General features: G+C 61.0%; 1 protein-coding gene across 10 annotated transcripts in view; it reads left to right on the plus strand.

Annotated features, from left to right (window-relative positions):
* The window catches only part of GREB1L (GREB1 like retinoic acid receptor coactivator), an 84,277-nt gene that overhangs the window by 40,281 nt on the left and 21,526 nt on the right, over positions 1-22,470 (plus strand). For 6 of the 10 annotated variants that reach the window (XM_078862799.1, XM_078862797.1, XM_078862802.1 and 3 more), the window contains 14 exons: positions 9,817-9,958; positions 14,473-14,630; positions 14,979-15,236; positions 15,808-15,984; positions 17,660-17,836; positions 18,057-18,203; positions 18,328-18,489; positions 18,986-19,162; positions 19,340-19,456; positions 19,615-19,755; positions 19,925-20,116; positions 20,259-20,735; positions 21,462-21,590; positions 22,178-22,318. In XM_078862799.1, coding sequence (XP_078718925.1) covers positions 14,474-14,630; positions 14,979-15,236; positions 15,808-15,984; positions 17,660-17,836; positions 18,057-18,203; positions 18,328-18,489; positions 18,986-19,162; positions 19,340-19,456; positions 19,615-19,755; positions 19,925-20,116; positions 20,259-20,735; positions 21,462-21,590; positions 22,178-22,318 — 2,452 coding nt within the window. In that variant the 5' untranslated portion in view covers positions 9,817-9,958; position 14,473. Of the gene's footprint in view, positions 1-9,258; positions 9,402-9,816; positions 9,959-10,342; positions 10,631-14,472; positions 14,631-14,978; positions 15,237-15,807; positions 15,985-17,659; positions 17,837-18,056; positions 18,204-18,327; positions 18,490-18,985; positions 19,163-19,339; positions 19,457-19,614; positions 19,756-19,924; positions 20,117-20,258; positions 20,736-21,461; positions 21,591-22,177; positions 22,319-22,470 lie in introns of those variants that run through there. The other 4 variants (XM_078862804.1, XM_078862796.1, XM_078862795.1 and 1 more) reach the window with 4 other exon arrangements.

Genomic DNA, 22,470 nt, shown 5'->3' on the forward strand with positions numbered 1-22,470 from the left:
AGCAGCCTGTGGTCGTACAGTTGCAAGTTGCAACAGGAAGGACGATGCAACAGGAAGTGAGCTTCGGCAATCGGATCGCCGTCAGTGTCCTCCTCACCCTGGAGTTTAGGCCTCTCCTGCTCCTGCTGCTCCTCCATCCTGTGGGCTGTGACTCTCCTCGAGTCCTCATTGCCGACCGTGTGCGACTGTGCGTGCGTGTGCGTGCATGTGCGTGCGTGTGCGTGCGTGTGCGTGCGTGTGCGTGCGTGTGCCGCCTGCGTGCGTGCACGGGGAGCGGTGGTGAAGTGGTCGGCAGCCTGTGGCTATCATCGGTGGCGATTATAATTTTAACTGGTCTTGAGCCTTTTTCAGGTGGGCTGAGCCTTCAACAAGTAACTGGTGTGGAGACAAAGGTGTGGTGCTAGCCCCAAAGCCCCTTTATGTGCCATGCCGGCCTTAATAGATGTTCGCTAACAGCACTTGTCCTGACAGTTCATGGAGGCTGTACCAGTGTATGCATATCTGCCTATACAGGCGTGTTGGTGTGCGCGATCTGTGGGGGCTAACCAGGCGTGGCACGGGCTAGAGAAGAGATGGATTGATGCGGTACAGGAGGATGTGGAGCTGAACGGACTTGTCAATCACTGGTACCAGCGGTGTCAAGATCGGCCTCTGTGGAGCAGGCTCGTGAAGGACGCTGCTACTGGGCTGTTTGAGGCAGTCGCCCTGCGGCAACAGCGTAGGGTAGAGGAGCCCGAGAGTCAACTAACCTAGCATGGTCCTTGGTGTGGCATTCGTAAAATTGTGAGATTATTTGATCATCAACCTCCCCTGTGAGAGCACCAACATTTCATAACCCGTAGTGAGTTTGAGTGTCGAGGCACAGTAATGTTTTAACAGTGTCACTCACCGTGTCATTCACCGTGTCACGTGAAGGTGTGACACCGAGTCCCGCCTTAAAGCGACACTCGATGGACGTGGGACCCAGCAGGACGAGGGTAGTGCTTATCTGTTCCCCACAGCCGCCGTTTGGCTCATCCCGTGGGCGCTGAGAGATGACAATCGGCTCGTAGCCGGGTGATGTGGCCCCTAGCCCCGACCCACAGATCCCTCCCTCCTCTCCACCCCCTTGCTCCCTCCTTCCTCTGCGCCACGCATGCCACACTCCCGCACTTCGTGGCTGTAGAGCGCCACCCAGGGCTGAATCCGGCGAACGAAAATATCCCAGGCATCTGGGCGGTGGCGGCCGCGGCGATTAGTGGGAGTCACGGGCGGAGAGGAGGAGAGGGGGCTCACAGGCGGTGGGAGATGCGACGCCGCCCCAACCGCCGTGACGCCACACCACGGCCGCACCGCAGCGCCCCCCACCGCGCCCCACCTCCACGTGCCCTCACCGCCCCAATAAAGCGGCAAGCCCTTGTTGTTATTGGCTTTTAAAAGACGAGCGGTGTGTTTAGGTCAGATTTTATCTCCTTTGCCCAGGTCCCCGGTTGAAGCCAATCCTGGGCCCCCCTGGCCCATCCGTCGGCCTCCAGCGCGAGAGCAGGAGGCCGCCTCTGACTGGGCAGACACTCGTGGAGGTTAAGCGACTCTGTGACGTGGCCGTAGAGTTCCAGGAGGTGCTTTGCCGTGCCGCCGATCGGCCCCACCCCGGGCGCCGCGCTTCGCGTCGTTTTACTTCTGCCACACCGTCGCCGTGAATCGGTGGCGCCCGTTACACCGCCATGACCCCGCGACCCCCGCAGTGACCCCGCCCCCGAGCGCCCGTGGCTCCAGCCTTGGCCCCGACGAGCGAGCGAGAGCCGGCGGTTGCGTGCGTGCGGCCACTTGCGCTGCCGTCTCATTCCATTTGGCCAATCTCTGGCATGGCTATAAATAGAGAGAGCGTGCGGTCCCAAAGCAGCTGCCGCGACTGCTGCGCGCGGATGAGCCGAGCGCGCGACGCAACCGGGACGCGCGACGGCGAGCGTCCCGCGAACGATCACGGCGTCACCGTTTTGGCGGCGTCACGACCGATCGCCGCGTTGCCACGGGAACGTCCCGCGTGCTGGCGCCGGCCGGGCTTCGACGTTGACGGCGGAGGCTGCCCTTTCTTCCAAACCGCGCGCTCGGCCGCTTCCCATTGAGGCGGGACCCTCCGGGGAGAGAGCCCCGGCACTCGGCGAGATCCTGCGGCACCCGCGCACAGACTCGGACGTCAGAGCAGCCGCTGCACGTCTCCACCGTCAACCGCCGACCAGCAATGGAAATTCCGCGTCCCTGTGTAGCGGATGAGATCATTCACGGTTTCCCCTGCGGCAACCGGGAGCCCTGGGAGGATGAACGCCGCTGCACGGAGCTCAGGCGGCCTGGCGAGGGGGCAGTGGTTTAGCGCACTGTGCTATGAACTCGGCGACCCGAGTTAGATTTCAGGCCGTGGCTAAATCAAGTCAATTTTGTTCAACCAGGTGAAAACTCGGGAGACCAGGGTAGGAGTCTCGTTTGCAACAGTGACCTGGGGCAATGAGTTTGCCAGTCGTAGTATTTTGCGGTGTCATTTCGAATTTGTTCTCTGATGCCAGCACACAATGGCCTTCTCTGGCATGTATTATTACGGTCAATGAACCCGCGGTATTAATCAGTGCGGCCGCTGGATTGCGAATGGGCCATGCCAACGGCCAGCTGCAGAGGTTATTCCACTGCCGTGCCTCCACTGCAGAATGTGTGGCAGTAGAAACGTACAGAGCAGCAGCCGTAACGTCGCTGTCCCCGGCACGTGCATGTGGAAAGTCGAAGAAGTAGCGCGAGCGTCCACTCGGCCTCGCACCATCCCAATCCCGCTCCTCTCGGCTTTTCTACGGCGCTCTTCAAAGCGGGTGCGGGGTACCGCATCAGGGAGAGGGGGGGGGGTGATCCAGGGGGGCTCGTCCTGTGCGAGTGGCCGGGGTGTATCCGAGGGGCTAAATGAGTGCAGCATTCCCCAAGGACCCCTCCCCTCCCTCCACCTACTCCTCCCCCTTTTCCCCGATCCCCTCTCCTCGCGACTCGCATCCCCGCTGCCCTCCCCGGTATACAATGCCCTCTCCCCAAGCACGTACGCAAGCGCGCTCGAACACGACAACAACAGCCGCCATTCGCCACCAAGTGATGTCACTCCAGCGCCTGTGCCAGGCTAGGTGTACTTTGAAGCCACATGAAGTGTCGAAGGCTCGCTGACAGGCGGTCAAAGGACAGACCCAGGTGTTATGGGTTCACTGCCAGAGATGGCTGACAGATGCCCCAACTGTGCTCCCCACTTCCGCTTTGCTGCGTTGTATCTCCTTGGCTCGTTGTTGCGAGCCTCGCCCCTCCATCCTCCGCTGTTGTCAGTCGCGTCCTTCACAAGTCTCCCCCATAGACGCCGATCTTGACACCACGGCAAGTCCACCCAGCTCCACACAACCCCCGTTCCAAATCAGTCCATCTCTTCTCCAGCCTGTGCCGCACCCATTTATCCAGCCAAACACAAGCGGCTGAAACGCACTTGCACACGTGTTTGCAGATGCACACTTACGCAGATTAAAGCACACGCCGAGATACGCATGCACGCACACTCACAGGAACATATAAACCACATGCACACGCATGTGCACGCACGTGTGCCCGCACGATGATACGTGGACACTTTACGCATCTCCCCACTCGTACATGACTCGATTAGTCAAATAATTTACAACCTTCTCCTTATTCCTCTTCAGAATGCAGGCCTCCCATTCTGTGTCGGTCATCTGGGTTTTTGACCACACATCACCACGTCAGGATGGTGAAGGGAAAGAGCCCAGGATCGTGTCTGATATCGCTTGCCACTGATGTTAGCCGTCGATGGGAATCAAACTCGTGCCGCTGGGTTCAGAGGTCAGTGTGCTAACCACTTGGCATCTATTCCCTCCCATTTACTGCGCCGCGCTAAATAAATTACCCAAGCCAAGCGTGATGGGGGAAGGGCTCTCTGAGACGACAAGTCGGACTCTCGCTCTGGCCAGAACCGACGGCCGCGATGTTTGCTTTTGCAAACCAACGCCGCACCGGACGAGAACGGCTGTGGCCGCCACGTCAGAGCGAGGCGCGCGCACGTTCAGGAGCTGGCGGAGAGCGTCGGGGTCGCCCGCCAAACGTCGTGGGGAAAATTAACGCGGCGAGAGCCTCTGCTTGTGCGGAGGAGTTAAGACATAAACAGAAAGCGGTGTCACGACACGAGCGCACACAAACACAGCCAGCGCCGCCGCGTCAAACCGACGTGGCCGCTGCCGCCCCCGCCCCTCCAAGTCTCCCGCGCACCCCAGCGCCGCTCCCTGCCCCCGCGGAGCGCGGTGACGACCCCACAGAGAGGAGGAGGAGGAGGCGGCGATGGCCGTGGAGGCAGGGGACGGTGGGCTCCGCTCCTCTCCAACGCGCAGTCAAGAGTGGCTCGCAACCATGACTCGAGCGGCCGTGACATTCCACAGGCAGAAAAACACGAGCGGAGTTTATTTAGAAATGTTATGAAAACGCTTTGGGGTTTTTTCTCTCCCTTCGGCACCCGCTCGTGTTTGCTGACAAAATCTTGCTGACTCCGCGAGTCTCATTGTGGGTCTCAGGTAGATCAACCTTTGCGCTTAATGATTCATGGAGGGCGTATTTACTTAAACCAGCTCGTGTCATCTTAGTCTGCGCTGACCCATCTCCAGCCTGACACTTGGATCTTTGTCGTTCCTGCGTTTGTTCGTCACTGCCTCTTATTCTCCCGCGCTGCTGCCGCTGCTGCTGCTGCCTGAACCGCGCACACTGCTGCCGGCTTGCACGGCGCTCCTTGCGCCGCCGGTGCCATCGCTCCCTTCCCCGTGGCTGACTGCCGCGGTCGTTCGCCACTTTGTCACCATGAACCCGCTGCCCTCGGGCCATGACCTGGGCTTCATTTCTCACCGAATATGTTTTGTTAGACGGGAGCAGGCGGCACGCGTCTCGTAGCCAGGGCAGCCGCAGTGCAGGAGGTGCGTTGGACGGGAGTCCCGGCTCAAGTTACGGAGCCGTGGCCCCACGCGGAACGTAGCAGGCGGGGAGGCGCCGCGCGCTGCCCGTCAGAATCGGAGTATTTACACTGGAGGAGTCCAATGAGCTACAAAGCTATTTTCCACAGATGTCACAGCATTCCGGCTTGTGCTCGCCCGGCGCGTGCCGCGGGACGCTCCCCGTGCTAGGGGTGACACTGGACGAGAGATCGAGAGCCTCGGATGCGACCGAGGTAGCCGAGTCCGTGAGCTCTGCGGCCACCGGCGTGGCGCAGGCGGTGGCACCTCGGGGCCCGTCGCGTGCAGGGCCCCGGGCCCGCGGAGAGGGCCCCCCTGCAGGGCCCCGGCCGTTCGTTTCCAGCCTGAGATGCGGTCGAATGTTGACGCCGCGTAGATAATCATTGTAACTGCGATTATTGATACATTTTTCCCTCCGCATTAGAAATAAGTCTCCTGGAGTGCAGCTCGCGAGAACGTGGGGGGGATTTCTCTGAGCCCCAGGCCTGACGAGATTCGTAGATGGAAAGGACCAGGCCAACGGTTCCCTCGGACTCCGCGTGGAGGCTGCGCTCGGGGTGTGGGTGATGTGGCCGAGCGAGGCTGTCGGAGGTGGCGAGGCTTTATTGGCGAGGCTGGCATGGCGAGCCCGAGCCGTGGTCCTGTCGGCGAGGCCGCTACGGTGACACCGCGGCGGTGACACCGCGGCGGTGGCCAGGCTGCCCCTGCGCCGCCTCCACGTGCGCCACGGAAGCAGCGATCGTGTCGGCGTGCGCGGCGCGTGTACAGTGCTCGTGGGTTTCGTGGGATGGGTGGGAAGAGGGAGGCAGCCAGGAGGTGAAGAGAACGTTGCTACAAAAGCCAGCTGGATCCGGTTTTTTGTACGGTTGTAGCGCGTGCTGGTCGCTGTCTTGCGTGCATGCGCGTGTGTGTGTGCGCGCGTGTGTGCGCGCGTGTGCTCTTGGGGATGGGGGGAAAGCTTGGAATTTTGTCCTTTTTTGTGAAAGGGGGTGGTGGTGGTGGGGAGGCGGGGTATGGAATGTGTGCAGTTGGGGGTGGTTTTGTTGGGGGGGTGGGCGGTGGAGCTGATGAGGTAGGCAGCTATTTGCTGATGGTATCAGAGCTCGTCTGTTGAACTCCCTGGGGCTGTGCGGGGTGGGGGTGGAGGGGGGCAAGGAGGGAATCTCTCTCGAGAGAGTCACCATCACCTCCATTCACGCGGCGTCACTCCCAGCGCCACGCCGGCCCGGCCGGCAGCCCGGGATCCCCCTCGAGCGACGACGACGCCGGCGCGCCGGTCGCTCCTCGCCGGTCCCCGCGCGCCGCTCGCGACGCTTGTGGCGGAGCGACCGACGCGACCGCGCCGGGTTTGTAAATCGGAGGTGGACAAGGTCGGCGCTTGACGGGGCGCCGCTGACCCCTGACCTCGGTGACCGGAGGGGGGGCGGCGGCTCCGTTGCGTTTCGGGCGGCGCTCGCGGCGGCGGCGCCGGCGGCGTCGGCGACGCCGGAGAAGCAGCATCGCCGTTTCGGCGCCCAGAGAGAGAGAGGAGGAGGTGAGGACGCGCGGGGCCAGCGAGGAGTCCCCGTCACCGCACGCGCAATCCTCGTCGGTGTGTCTGAGGTTCCGTGTCCGCACGCGTCGCTTATACGGCACGCGTGGCTTATACGGCACGCGGGAGGTGCCTGCACGTGTGTGTGTTCTAGAGGGGGAGCGGGAGTGTAGCGGTTAGTACGCTACTCTCTGAACCTGGTGACGCGTTCCTGAGACTCCCCTAAGTCGACTCAGCCTCAAATGAATATCTGGTGGAGGGTGTAAACATTGTCACTGGGGAGACATGTGGACGGACGTGGTGCTGGCCATCCACCCCCTCGTGTGCCGTGCTGTTCTTAATAGGTGTTTGCTAAGAGAACTTGCCCTAAAAGTATGTAAAGGCTATACGGGAAATCTTTGTCTTTGTGTTTCAATATGAATGCTTGTGGGGGTTGAGTGTGAGCTGTTGTGAAACCGCCTGTTTATCGTGGTCAATCCACAATGTTGACGTGGGTGACTACATTACTGTGTGTGCATGCACACACGTGCCACACACGTGCTCACGTGAGGCAATACGTGCGTGCGGTGTAAGTGATGGTGGGGAGGATGTGTTTTGGTTTGTGCATGCGCACATGAACTCGCTCGCACACAAACGCGCACACACACACACAAACGTAAAAACACATCCACAAAAGCAGATACACACAAAAAACACACATTTCGACAAAAATCCCTGGATAGCCTTAATAGACTATTGGGGCAAGTGCTGTTAGCAAGCGCCTATGAAGACCAGAACCACGCCCAGCCACCTCCCTAGTGCCGATGTTTACACACCGCACCAGATACTCATTTGATACTGAGTCAAACCAGGAGAGGCCCAGGACCGGTTCAGATAATCGTAGCTGTTGTTGACCGTGAGCGGGAATCAAACTCGGGTCGCCGGGTTCATATCGCAGAGCGCTCACCACTGCACGACCACTCCCCTGACACGCACACGCACACATTACACATAAACACACATTACACATACACGCCATACATAAACACATACACGCCATACATAAACACACATACACGCCATACATAAACACACATACACGCCATACATAAACACACATACACGCCATACATAAACACACATTACACATAAACACACATTACACATAAACACACATTACACATACACGCCATACATAAACACATACACGCCATACATAAACACACATACACGCCATACATAAACACACATACACGCCATACATAAACACACATTACACATAAACACACATTACACATAAACACACATTACACATACACGCCATACATAAACACATACACGCCATACATAAACACACATACACGCCATACATAAACACACATACACGCCATACATAAACGCACATACACGCCATACATAAACGCACATGCACGCCATACATAAACACACATACACGCCATACATAAACACACATACACGCCATACATAAACGCACATGCACGCCATACATAAACACACATACACGCCATACATAAACACACATTACACATAAACACACATTACACATAAACACACATTACACATAAACACACATTACACATAAACACACATAAACACACATTACACATAAACACACATTACACATAAACACACATTACACATAAACACACATTACACATAAACACACATTACACATAAACACACATTACACATAAACACACATTACACATAAACACACATTACACATAAACACACATTACACATAAACACACATTACACATAAACACACATTACACATAAACACACATTACACATAAACACACATTACACATAAACACACATTACACATAAACACACATTACACATAAACACACATTACACATAAACACACATTACACATAAACACACGCGCAAATATGACACACGGACACACAAACACAGAAATGTACATACGCACACATGAAGAAAACAACAAAGACAAAAATCCCACGTATAGCCCTATCAGGCCGTTGGGGCAAGTCCTGTTAGCGAGTGGCACCTATAAAGGCCGGCACGGCACACGAGGGGGTAGGGAACCAGCACCACGCCCGGGCGCCTTTGTCTCCCTCGTGGCGATGTTTACACATCACACCAGGTACTCGTATAAGGCTGAGTCGACCGAGGGAAGGCCCTGAACCGGTTCAGATTATCGTCACCGTTGTTGACCGTGAGCGGGAATGGAACCCGTGTCGCCGGGTTCGTAGCGCAGCGCGCTAACCACTACACTTCCGCTCCCCCATAAACACACGCACACATGCACACCCAAACACACACACACGTTACACGACAAACACACACGTGAACACGCACACACACAAACACGCGCGTGCATAAGCCACGAGGCCTGCGCTGTGGATTGAGGTTCACGCTGACCCCGCACGGGCCGTGACGATCGCCACCTGCACACCCGCCCCGCGCCCCTCCTCTCGCAGCGTCCGCTCGAAGCCGCTCGGGGACCCTTCAACCCTGCCCTTGCCCTCCTCGGGCTGCCCTCCGGAGCTCGCCATGGTTGTTGACGTTCCGTGTCGAGGCGGTGCCGGCTCCGTCCAGTTCCGTTGGGGGGAAGAGTCGGCGCTCGGGGGGCCGAGCGTGGAAACGCGACTCCCCAGTTCACACTTGGCTTTACTCCCGAGAGCTCGGCTGAGTTTGACGATGAGAGCCGTGGCCGGGAGCCGTGGCGCGCACGCGTGGTCGGCGAATTCCGAAGCGTGCGTTTCTCTTAGGGTCTCCGTTGGGATGCGCGGGTGGACACTGGGCGCAGGTGGCCGAGGAGGATGGGATAAGGGAGTCTGCAGAGTCTCGGGGTGTCCCGTGTTTGCGCGCAAGGCTTTTTCATCTCGGCCTGTCAGGCAGAAATGCAGTCCGTTGGCAGGTTGCGTGTTGTGGGGTGAAGTGTGGGTGCTCCGACGACCTCTCCCAAGATGTCTGTCCAGCGTGGTAGAGAAGGCCTCATACCCTGTAGAGGGGCCCTTTGGAGCTCCCTCTGGAGGGGACTCTTCCGCCCGCAGTGGCACGAGCGGTCAGTTCCAGGGCTGTGCCTTTTCTCGGCCGGGTCGGTGACCCGGATATTATTTCTGCACCTGGCACATCACGTCGGGTCTACGTCTGACTGTGGTTGCTCGTCACCTGCCGCCTATTCCAGTCTTTTGGAAATCCTCAGAATATTCGGTGAGCGAATAAACCTTGGCCACGTGCGTGGCTGCGCGTATCACCGTGCTCTCCGCCTCACGCATGCCGCCCAATCTGCGCGTCTGTGTCATTTAGCCGAGCGCCTGGCGGCGTCGGCGCTTGCGGTGCTGTGGCGGCGCGAATGGCGGTGAGGAGGGAGGAGCTCAACCACTGACACGACCGCGGAGCCATGGAGCGGCCAGCGGAGCACCACTGAGCAACGCCGGCGTGGAGACAGGTGACGGTTCGCGACGCCGCCGGCAATTCCACGCGGACTGTGCCGATCCGCACCGTTACCAAACGGGGCTGACGGGAAACCGGGGTTCCGCCCCTGCACCGAGCCTGGAGTTGTGTCACCGTGCTCACCGCGAGGCAAATTATTCACCGAGCGATCGAAGTCGAGATTTAATTTTTGCAGGGTGAGACTGCGCCCTCCACGGAGACCTCACCCCCGCCCCCCCAAATCAAATGGCATCGCGGCGCTCAAATGCCACCGGCGTGGCCACTCGTGGCTTCCTGTTTGGAAAGAGGGGGGGGGCCGGTCCCGCGGTGGGCGGGGTTTCTGGGGCTCCGAGGGGCTCGGGGACAGGGCACATGCGGGGGGGGGGCTCTCGTCCCTAACGCGGAGAGGATCGCCGCGGGCGCCGCGTCGATAACGATCGATGTCCGCGCCCCGAAGCCCACGGCCGCGAGCGAGCGTGGGCGCGTGCCACCGCCGCCCAGGCGCTCCCGGGGGACTCGGCGAAGGGTCCCCTTTGCCGGGGGAGAGACGCACGGACGGGATAAGCGGGCCTCCTCGCTTGGGGTCACCGGGCCGGAAGGGGGAGACGCGAGCGACACCGTCCCGGCCCGCGGGGGCTCCGTGCGGAAACCTGGTGCCGCGCCGGGGAGACCTGGGCCCACAAAACTGGTGACCTTCTGCGTATGATGCAGTGGGGAGGGTGGGGGGGAGGCTGTGGCTGTGAGATTGGAAGTGATTGGGGGGAGGGGTCAGCGATGTCCTTGTGAGGAGGAGGAGGAGGGGGGACAGGGGGCACTGCGGTGAAGGGAGGGGGTGAGAGGCCGCGACCTTTATTGGATTAGGTGACCTTGCTCATTTTTGGCGACAAATAGTGGGTCGGGCATGGGCCGGGGTCGGGGGTCAAGGAAATCTGTTGGCGCTCTGCATAGTGGCATGGTAGTGTGTGTGTGTGCGTGTGTGGGAGCACGTGCGTGTGTGGGTGCGTGCGCGCATAAGTGTGTGTGTCTGTGCGTGTTTTTCTACCGAAGTTACTGGTAATGGTGGGTGTAAAACATTGAAAGGGTTACCAGCCTCTCGCACACACTGAGCTTGTTACACACACACATACACCCTCATATGTATGCCCACCTCCACTTACACCCATCCCAGCCTCACCACACTCACCCCCACTCACTCCTACCTACTCAGGTCAACTCCACTGCTCTCGCCCCCACACCGCACCGCACACACAAACCCACATCACAAACGACAGCACCAGTCGTACGTATCCTGCTGTACACCATCCTTCAGCCCACTCCAGCGCTGTGCAGCACCACACTAAACGAGACCAACAAACACCGAGCAAACGGAGATACAATGGGAAGGAGGGACCTTGCTGTAGAGGCTGGTCCACAGTGGCTGTCAAACATTGCCAGCTGAGTCACCCGCGTCCACAGACGCGTCCCTAGGGCTGGGCCTCACAGGGATCTCTGTCCGCTCTGTGCTCGCAACTCGCTGGCTGGTCGAGTGGGAGGTGAGGCTCGGTGGGCAGGGCGAGTGGGAGGTGAGGCTCGGTGGGCAGGGCGAGTGTGAGGTGAGGCTCGGTGGGCAGGGCGAGTGGGAGGTGAGGCTCGGTGGGCAGGGCGAGTGGGAGGTGAGGCTCGGTGGGCAGGGCGAGTGGGGTGAGCAAACGCCGAGTTGTTGATGTTGAGGGGTGGTCGCTCCCCTCTCACCACAACCACGACACCACCGCTCCCCCCCACACACAAATTGCACCAAAGACAAAGATCCCCCATGTAGCCTTAACATACTGTTGGGGCAAGTGCTGTTCGTAAGCACTTATGAAGTACCACGCCCGGCCGCCTTTGTCTCCCGAAGTGACGATGTCTACACACCGCACCATATACTCATTTGAGGCTGAGTCGACCTAGGGAAGGCTCGGGACCAATTCAAATAATTGTCACTGGCGTTGGCCGTGAGCGGGAATTGAACTCGGGTGGCCGTGTCCGTAGCTTAGCGCACTTACCGCTACACCACCACTCCCCAAACACCTCTAGACACACACATCACAACACACATCTTTCTCATAACTAATCACTTTTTTCTGAGTTTGTCGATGTGCATTCATCAAGAGTTTATACTGAGGAAGGCCGAAATCCCCAAAGAGCAGTTTGAATTAACTCTACACTGTAGCGAACACGGGCCCTTTAGAAGCGACACCTTCAGACACCTCACATCCTCCGCTCACCCCTCCACTCACCCCTCTACTCACCCCTCCACTCACCCCTCTACTCACCCCTCTGCTCACCCCTCTGCTCACCCCTCCACTCACCCCTCTACTCACCCCTCTACTCACCCTTCCGCTCACCCCTCCGCTCACCCCTCCGCTCACCCCTCTACTCACCCCTCCACTCACCCCTCCACTCACCCCTCCACTCATGCCTCTACTCACCCCTCCACTCACCCCTCCACTCACCCCTCTACTCACCCCTCTACTCACCCCTCCGCTCACCCCTCTACTCACCCCTCTACTCACCCCCCCACTCACCCCTCTACTCACCCCTCTGCTCACCCCTCTGCTCACCCCTCCACTCACCCCTCCGCTCACCCCTCCACTCACCTCTCCACTCACCCCTCTACTCACCCCTCTACTCACCCTTCCGCTCACCCCTCCGCTCACCCCTCTACTCACCCCTCCGCTCACCCCTCTACTCACCCTTCCGCTCACCCCTCCGCTCACCCCTCCACTCACCCCTCCGCTCACCCCTCTACTCACCCCTCTACTCACCCCTCCACTCACCCCTCCACTCACCCCTCTACTCACCCCTCTACTCACCCCTCCGCTCACCCCTCCGCTCACCCCTCTACTCACCCCTCCGCTCACCCCTCCGCTCACCCCTCTACTCACCCTTCCGCTCACCCCTCCGCTCACCCCTCCGCTCACCCCTCCGCTCACCCCTCTACTCACCCTTCCGCTCACCCCTCCGCTCATCCCTCTACTCATCCCTCTACTCACCCCTCTACTCACCCTTCCGCTCACCCCTCCGCTCACCCCTCCACTCACCCCTCTGCTCACCCCTCTACTCACCCTTCCGCTCACCCCTCCGCTCATCCCTCTACTCATCCCTCTACTCACCCCTCTACTCACCCCTCCACTCACCCCTCTACTCACCCTTCCGCTCACCCTTCCGCTCACCCCTCCGCTCACCCCTCCGCTCACTCCTCCGCTCACCCCTCCGCTCACCCCTCCACTCACCCCTCTACTCATCCCTCTACTCACCCCTCTACTCACCCCTCCTCTCACCCCTCCGCTCACCCCTCCGCTCACCCCTCCGCTCACCCCTCTACTCACCCCTCTACTCACCCCTCTACTCACCCCTCCGCTCATCCCTCTACTCACCCCTCTACTCACCCCTCCACTCACCCCTCTACTCACCCCTCTACTCACCCTTCCGCTCACCCCTCCGCTCACCCCTCCGCTCACTTTCCGCACACCCACTGCTGTCCTCCCTGCTCAGTCACCAGTCGCACTTGGTTCACCTCACCACTCACCCACCTATCACTCACTTCACCAACTCACCCACCTATCGCTCACCGCACTACTGAAACACCTATCACTCTCCGCTCACTGTTCACTCACCAAACATTAATCCCTCGCTCGTTCCCCCGACTCGCCCACACGTCGCCCACGGCCAGAGCGGTGGCCATATGTGCCTGCTGGCCAGGGGTGGGGGAGGGGCAGGAGGAGGAGGGGGGGAGGGGCATTGCGCTGGGGGGAGTCAGGGTTATCTGCTCCCCCAACCCCCAAGGGGAGCCACCTTTTCAAGCCAGCGCAGCGGTCGGCATCTTCCCCGCTCTCCCCTCCCTCTCCCCCCTCTCTCCCTCTGCCTCCAGATCTGGGCCATCTGATGTGCCGTGGTAGTGGCAGTGGTGGTGGGGGAGGGGGGTGCGAGGGGTGGGGGGTGCAGGAGGAGGGGACAGGAGATAAAACCAACAAGAAGGACACACAACAAAGAGGGAGCAGAGGCTGGAATGTCCTTCCACACACATGGCCCCTGCTGGGGAGAGGGGGGACCGGTGGGTTCATGAGACCCCCCCCCCCCAACTTGTTAACTCTCCCGTTCTGTACCCGCCGCCTCTTGGGGTCTTGGGGGGCACTGGTGGGAAGGGGGGAGCGAGCAGGAGGTGGCCACAGGGAGGGCCCACTCCTCTCCCCCCGCCCCCACCTCCGTAGGGCAGCACTCGCGGCCACTTAAATTAATTGGATGCCAACTGCCACAGCTGTACGGCTCGCCGAGTTGGAGCCGAGTGGGGGTGGCGGGGAGTGTGCCTCGGAACAAAAGCTCCCCCCCCCCTCACTCTGGGGTTGAGGCTCCACGCGGAACCCAATGCCGTGGAGGCACAAGGTGGAGGCCCAAGGTGGAAGCCCAAGGTGGCCTCCACGCGGTTGTAACGGCGACGGGCCGTGCGGAGGCGCGGTTACGCGGCGGCGGTTGTGACGGTGGCTGTGCGGTTGCTCTGCGGCGGTGCAGGATGGGTAACGCGTACGCGGGGCAGCTCAAGTCGGCGCGGTTCGAGGAGGCGCTGCACAGCTCCATCGAGGCGTCGCTGCGCTCGGGTAGCGCGCTGCCACGCCCCGTCTTCTCACAGCTCTACCTCGACTGCGAGCAGGACCCCGGCTCCCCCGAGGGTACAGCGCGGCCGGCGCACGTGGACTGCGTCGCGCAACACAACGTACACCCTGAATGTATAGCGGCATCGCAACCTTCACCTCGCTACGCTGGACCGTATCGCGACACAATGTGGTCCCGAGTGGAACTTCACTACCTCGAGCGGCCCTGTGCTGCCCGACGCCGTCTGTGCAGTCTTGTGTACAACGCCGGCCACTGAACATCCACAACAGCAGATGTTCACTTTTCATCGCACGCCCTGCTGTCTCCCGTGTCCCCAGGTGTCCTTGCGTGTCTCCCTGTCTCCCTTCACGTTTGTCTCACATTCTTGCCTCGTGTCATCATCCTTGTGTCTCCTCGCGTCTCAGATGTGAAGCCCACAGTGGAGGAGCTGGAGCAGGAGCTGGGGGAGGGGGTTTGCGGAGACGCTGGGGGGGGGCGCGGGGGTGTGGTGGGGCGGCGAGGCGGGGGGCGTCGCGGCGCCGCTCACGACGAGGGCGTCGGCAAGGAGGGCTCTGGTTCTAACGAGGAGAACGAGGAGGGGGAGGAGCGGCTCTCGGACTCCAACAGCCCCCCCACCCTCTACCCACCCAACCCCCCCCCAGAAGGGTGCTGCACCACCGACGGTGAGAACCGTGCACAACCGTCATCATCGTCGTCGTCGTCATTGTTGTGGACGCAGGTGGCAGGATCATCGCGTTCCTCTGTGTGTGCGTGCGACCCAGGGTGGAGCAGTGGTGCAGTAGTTAGCACACTGCACCACAACCCCAGTGAGTTTGATGTCTGGCCAAAGCCAACATCAGTGGTGAATATTTGAACCGGTCTTGGACCTCCTCCAGGTCAACTCCACCTAAGCATTCAAAACATTCGCCAGTAATGCTGTGGCCTTAAAGGAAATACGTACCTGGTATGGTGTGTGAACATCAGCACTGAGGAGACAGAGGTGGCCGGGCATGGTGCTGGCCACACCACATCATCGTGCGTCGAACCGGCCTTCATGGGCGTTTGCTAACAGTACTTTCCCCAACAGTCTGTATCGGCTACTTGGGGGATCTTTGTCTTTGCATGTGCTTGTATCCGTCTGTGTATATGCCTGGCAGGCCTGTGCCTGTGTGCGCATGGTGTGTGTGTGTGTATATGTATGTGCATACGTGTAGCCGTGTGGACGTGTGCGTGCGCGTGCTGGCCCACGAGCAGGCTTCTGCCAGGCCGGCAAGGACCTGCGCCTGGTGTCGCTGTGCGCCGACGCGCTGGAGGTGCCTCCCGGGTTCCACCTCGTCGGGGCCAAGTCACCCTCGCTGCCCGAGCATGTGCTCGTATGCGCCGTCGATCGCCGCTTCCTGCCCGACGAGACTGGCAAGCAGGCGCTGCTGGGTAATGCACGCACGCACAACAAGCAACAACGTTAGATGCCATTCCGCAATGAGTGACGATGATGTCACAGCAGCGCTTCTACTAGGCTCGGTGCACTTTGAGACCATGTTGAAGCGTCTAAAGGCTCGCTGGCAGGAGGTCACAGATCAGACCCTGGTGCCGTGGGTTTACTGCCTGGCAGAGGACTGGCAGATGCACCAGCTGAGCTTCCCACTGTGCCAGCCTGCTGTGTTAGCAGCCCAGCACCCCACTTATTGTTTTGAGTGTCACTCCGCCCTCTGTTGTTGCTGGAGTGTCACTGCCTCAAACTTCCAAGTAGCGTCCATCCCGAGCCTCCTCCACATGAACACAAAGATCCCCCCTTGTAGCCTTAATAGACTGTTGGAGCAAGTGCTGTTAGCGCGAGCACCTTTGTCTCTGCAGTGGCGGTGTCTACGCACCGTGCCAGATACTCATTTGAGGCTCAGGTGCAGGACCGGTTCCGATAATTTTCACCGGTGTTGGCCGTCAGCGGGAATCGAACTCGGGTAGCCAGGTTTGTAGCACAGTGCACTCAACGCTACACAACCGCCCCCCAACACACAACAAGCGCCATGCGGCACGAAGTGTCGGTGACATCCCCACGACGCTTGTGCCAGGCTATGTGCATGTTGAGGCCACGTGAAGTGTCAAACGCCCGCTGGCACGAGGTCACGGGACAGACCCAGGTGCCACGGGTCGACTGACTGAGATGACTGAGATGACTGGCTGATGCACCACCTGTGCCCCCTACTGTGCCTACTGTGCCAACTTGCTGTGTTTTAGCCACCCAACGCTCCGCTCGTTGTTGTGAGCGTCGCTCCTCCCCCCTCCGTTGTTGTTGGAGGGCGACTGCCACAGAGGCCGATCTTGTCACTGCTGGTACCAGTCATCAGCAAGTCCACTCAGCTCCAGATCCTCCGGTACCACATCACTCCATGTCTTCTCTAGCCCGTGCCGCACCCGTTTAGCCCCCTCCATCCGGCCGAACAAAAGCTGTTTAGACATGCGGGGGCTGGGCATGCGGGCTACATGACCCAGCCAACGCAGCTTTACCTGCTGGAGGAGCTCACCGATGGGACTTTGTCCAGACCGTTCAAGGATATGTGAGCTCCTCACACAATCCAACCTGGTTAAACCCAAAATGGATTGTAGGCAGGCCAGCTTAAATGTTTCTAACCGGCGAAGATGTTCCATTGGAGGGTCCACGTTTCGCAAGCGTAGAGAAGGGAGGGAATGTCTGTGGTCTAGAAGACCTGAAGCTTCGTGCGGAGCGAGAGACCTGGTCGCTTCCACACACCTGTCCAGAGCCCCCCAACACACACACGCGCACACACACACACACACGCACACACACGCGCACACACGCACACACACGCGCACACACGCACACACACGCGCACACACGCACACACACGCTCACACACGCTCACACACGCACACACGCACACACACGCACGCACACGCACGCACACACACGCACACACACGCACACACACGCGCACACACGCACACACGCGCGCACACGCGCGCACACGCGCGCACACGCGCGCACGCGCACGCACACACACGAACACGACGCACTCGCCCAGACAGCCCTGGCTGAAACGAACCCCCTGCCTTTAACGACCCGCGTTCGTTGTTGTGTGGACCGCAGGTTTCTCCGGGAACTGCATGGGGTGTGGAGAGAGGGGATTCCGCTATTTCACCGAGTTTTCCAACCACATCAATTTGAGGCTTACCACGCAGCCCAAGAAGCAGAAGCATCTCAAGTACTTCCTGGTTCGCAACGCGCAAGGGCTGCTGGTCAAGGGGCCGCTCATCTTCTGGAACGGTACACGATGCCGCCGCACACGGCCGCACGGGCAGCGTGGCACCGGGGCACCGGGGGACACGGGCACACAGCCGCACGGGCATTTACACCAACGTACAGGCACAGACATGCATATAGGCGGACGTCGGCACAGATGGGGACACGGACACGCACGCGCACCGAGCACGTGCGCTCGCACGCGGCGAGTGACCGCACTCCTCCCCTACCCACGCCGTTGTAGAGTACCGGGGTCGTCTGTACGCCGCGCCACCTCCAGGAGGGGGCCCGTCAACCCCAGGGCCCCACGTCGCCACGCTCCTCCCGTTACCGGCACCGGACGAGGGGCCCGGCGCATCGGGAGGGCCCCGTCTCGCCGGCACGCAACTCGGTAAGCGCGGCGACGATCGAGTGCGGAGCGGCGATTCCGGCGCCACCGCGCCCCGCGTGTGCCCGCGCTCGCCCTCGCGGCGGTCGCGCCGTGACCGCCTCCCTCTCCCGCACGCCGTCCATAGGGGTCGCGGCGGAGCGCGGCATCGGCGGCGGCGGACCGGGCTCTGCCTCGGCGCCGGCGTCGTTCCTGGCGACGCCCGAACCGTTTCGCCACCACTCGGTGCTCAAGCCCAGCCCCGCGTTCCACCCGCAGGCGGTGGCGCTCGCCCGACCCTCGGCCATCGGTGAGGACGCCCGAGAATCCGAAACAACGCCGGGCGCTCGCTCGCTCGGAACGACTGCGTCGGCCGAATGGGTCGCCGACGTCGCGGTCGTTTGAGGGTCGAGGTTCCTCAGGGCGTCGTCGTTCAGAACGACCCCGAGCGCCGGCGCTTGCTCGTGCGCGGAGCTCGTGCTGTGCGCCGACGCTACCACGTATCCTACACGATCGCTTTTCTTTTCCACGTTTGGACTGCACGCACGGGTTAGAGACGCCGTGTTGACCGGGCAGGACGTGTCGTGGCGACGACGGCAGGCGCTCCACTGGCTAATTACAGAGTTATGGGATCTGATCGTCGTGACGATCGTCGTATCCCGAGCCTTTATATCGCACCGCGCCGTCAAATTCGACGTCACTGCGGCCACGGGCAGTCGCTGCGGCAAGCGCGGTGGCCGCGTTTCCGCCCAGGCTCACGCCTCGCTTCCTCCTCCGTGCCCCGTGACCCCTTCGAACTCGTGCAGCAGCTCACTACGGAGCTTACCACGTTTCCTCCGCCATCCGGGTCAACGGGAACGGCGGTGGGGGGATGCCGGGGGGGGGGCCCGCAGGCCCGCGGGGGGCCCCTGGCGGCAGCCAGCTCTCCTCCACGCACCTGCGGCCGCCCTCGCCAACGGGCGTCGCCTCCGCCATGGACAACGGTGAGTCCGGCGCCGGTGTTTTGGTCGATGTTGAAATCCGAGCACGTGCGTGCCTGTTGCACGCGCGTGTGCGCGTGCGTGCCTGTGGGCGATTGTGTTCGCGTATGCGCAAGCGTGCTTGCGCTCGTGCGGTCAAGAATGACGTCCACGTGTATCTCCGTATTTCGGTGCCCCCAGGAGTGTCGTCGGCGGGGCCCCCTAAGAAGCGTCACAGGGGCTGGTCCCCAGGGTCCCCCTCCGGCGTGGGGACCAGCGGTGGCCCCCCTCCGCCGGTGCACCACTCAAGCCGCACAGGTAACGAGCGGCACGTGCGCAACGCACGCCTGTAAGCGTGCGCGTACACGTGCGCGTACACGTGCGCGTACACGTGCGCGTACACGCACGTGCGCACGTCGTCGTGCCTCCCTCGCCTTCGTGTTGTAAGCGTCCCCACGTGCCGTGATGCCGCACAGATCCGGCGCTGGCGGCGAGTGCGGTGCCGACCCCCATGGTGGGCGGCGGCGTGGCCGGGGCGGCGCCGCTCGCCGGGGAGAGCGTCGTGGTGCCCGACAGCCTGGCGGACGTCTGCGGAACTCGGCCCGTCATCCTGATCGGTGAGGAGGACGCCCGCCCGGCGATCCGGGCCTCGTGCCATGGCTCGCCGGGAGTCGCCGTAACCACACGACGCCGTCGCGCCGTAACGCCGCGTGCGTCGCGACCGCCGTGACGCCGTGCTTTTAACGCCGTCCGCGCCGCGATACCGAATTTTGTCACCGCGCGCAGGCCACGGCACGCTGCCCTACCTGTACGGCGACGTGGGCGACATCGTGGTGAGCCCGGCGCTCATGAGCTGCTACGGCTCCCCGCAGTTCCCCCCGCCGCGCGCTGCCGAGGCGCTGGGCCTCGCGCCCTCCGCGCCGCCCCTGCCCATCGAGACGCAGATCCTCCTCACCCTGCACTACCTCGCCCAGCTCGGTGAGCGCGTGTTCCGCTCGCCCCCGTGCTCTCCCGCGCCGCCTCGCCCTCACCGTGGCACCGATCGGGCGAGACGCGGCCCCCCGTGGACGGACGTTGACGGAGCCCCCCCTACCTTCTCCGTACCCCCCTACCGCTACAGGCGGAGACCGCCCCCCCTTCCGGGAGGAGTTTGATCAGATCCTGCTGCGCACGCAGCAGCAGCAGCAGGGCGGCCCGGACACCTCGCACATCCACTCGTCTCTGGGCGGCGTCATCGTGAGCGGCGGCGGCGCCCCCGGTCCGGCGCCCCCGCCCTGCATCTCGCCGTCCCAGCTGCCCTGGCTGGCGCGCCTCGCGGCATGCCCGTCGGGCGGCGCCGTGCGGGTGCTGGCGACGCAGGGCTCGCTGGGCGAGGGCCTGGCCGAGACGCTCGGTTCGCTGGCGCGCTCGCCGCGGCCCGCGGCGCCGGGTCGGCTTCACGGAGGAGACGGCGGCACCGCGACGGCGGGGGCGGCGTGGGGGCCGTCGGTCGGCGGCGGCCGGACGACGGCGGCGGCGCGGTTCAACCGCCCGCGCTACGTGGTGGTGGTGTGCACGTCGTGCGCGAGGGGCAGCGAGTTCTGCGTCATCGTCACCGGTACGCGCGGCCGTGGCGGTCACGGCACCGCGCGAGCGATAGTGGTGGAGGCGGTGATGATGGTCGTGTGCTGTGGTTGTGTAGTTGTGGTGCTGTGGTTGTGTAGTTGTGGTGCTGTGGTTGTGTAGTTGTGGTGCTGTGGTTGTGTAGTTGTGGTGCTGGTGGTTGTGTAGTTGTGGTGCTGGTGGTTGTGTCGTTGTGATGTTGGTGGTTGTGTAGTTGTGATGTTGGTGGTTGTGTAGTTGTGACCCTGGCTGCTGTTGTTGTTGGTGGTGGTTGTGTCGTTGTGGTGCTGGTGGTTGTGTCGTTGTGGTGCTGGTGGTTGTGTAGTTGTGACCCTGGCTGTTGTTGTTGGTGATGGTTGTGTAGTTGTGGTGCTGGTGGTTGTGTAGTTTTGGTGCTGGTGGTTGTGTAGTTGTGACCTTGGCTGTTGTTGTTGGTGGTGGTTGTGTCGTTGTGGTGCTGGTGGTTATGTAGTTGTGGTTGTGTAGTTGTGGTGCTGGTGGTTGTGTAGTTGTGGTGCTGGTGGTTGTGTAGTTGTGACCTTGGCTGTTGTTGTTGGTGGTGGTTGTGTCGTTGTGGTGCTGGTGGTTGTGTAGTTGTGATGCTGGTGGTTGTGTAGTTGTGGTTGTGTAGTTGTGGTGCTGGTGGTTGTGTAGTTGTGGTGCTGGTGGTTGTGTAGTTGTGACCCTGGCTGCTGTTGTTGCTGGTTGCCCTGCTCACCAGGCCCCCTGCAGGCTCGCGCCATAGCAGAGAACATGCTGTCCGTGGCCGAGTGCCTCAAGGAGATCAGCTACGAGCTCATTACCGGCAAAGTGGGCATCCTCGCTTCTCACTTCCAGTGCAGCTCACACGGTGAGGAGACCCCCGTCGCCTGCAGCCGCCTCGCCACCGCCTGACGCGGCTTTGGCCCATTCAGTGCTTATTTACAATTTGATAAATTCCGTCGATTTCCTACAGCGACTTAATACTCGCATGTTATTTACATTGAGACAGACGGACGGAGACGATGCACTAACGATCTCAACCGCCCAGCTGGCTCCGTGCTAGAGCGAGCGGCTCGCAATGGGAAAATCACAAGTTCGAATTCTGGTTGTATGTGTGAATGTACGTTGAACTTTTTTCGCACCGTACGTAGCCAAACGTGCTAATCGATGGTGCGGGAGAAGGACAACAAACTCAACACAACAAAGCAGGTTGGGGGTTGACTCAACCCATTGTCCCTCCAGGGTCGATAAAAGGGGTACCGCTTTGCGGGGAAGTCAAGAGTGCTTGTCATGTGGAGAGACTCGCCGCTTGCTCGGGGCTGTGAGCGGGAGGCGAGCACCGGTGCCTCGACACTCATTGGGGCCTGAAGTCGCTTTCTTTTGAAACGTGCAGAGCAATGAGAGGAGCGTGCGGTTATCATGTCGGGACGCTCGTTGTCGTGGTGACATGTGTAGAGCGAGAGCTCGACTGGCTGCTGGACCGCTTCGAGGAGGAGAGGGAGGGACGCGTCTTCGCTCCCTACGGCGACGACGAGGGGGGGCGGCCGCTCTGCGCCGACCAGGAAGCGGCCGTCGCCCTACCCCCTGCCGACACAGGTAACCCTTAACCTTGACCTTTAACCCTGACACTTGACCCTAACCCTTGACCCTTGACCCTGACCCTTGACCAACCCTTGACTCTAACCCTTGACCCTAACCCGAACCCCAGAGCTTGAATCTTAAATAGTGGCCTGAATCGACTTTTTCAT

The sequence above is a fragment of the Lampetra fluviatilis genome, chromosome 14, assembly GCF_964198595.1.
Source record: "Lampetra fluviatilis chromosome 14, kcLamFluv1.1, whole genome shotgun sequence".
Classification (NCBI taxonomy): Eukaryota; Metazoa; Chordata; class Hyperoartia; order Petromyzontiformes; family Petromyzontidae; genus Lampetra; species Lampetra fluviatilis.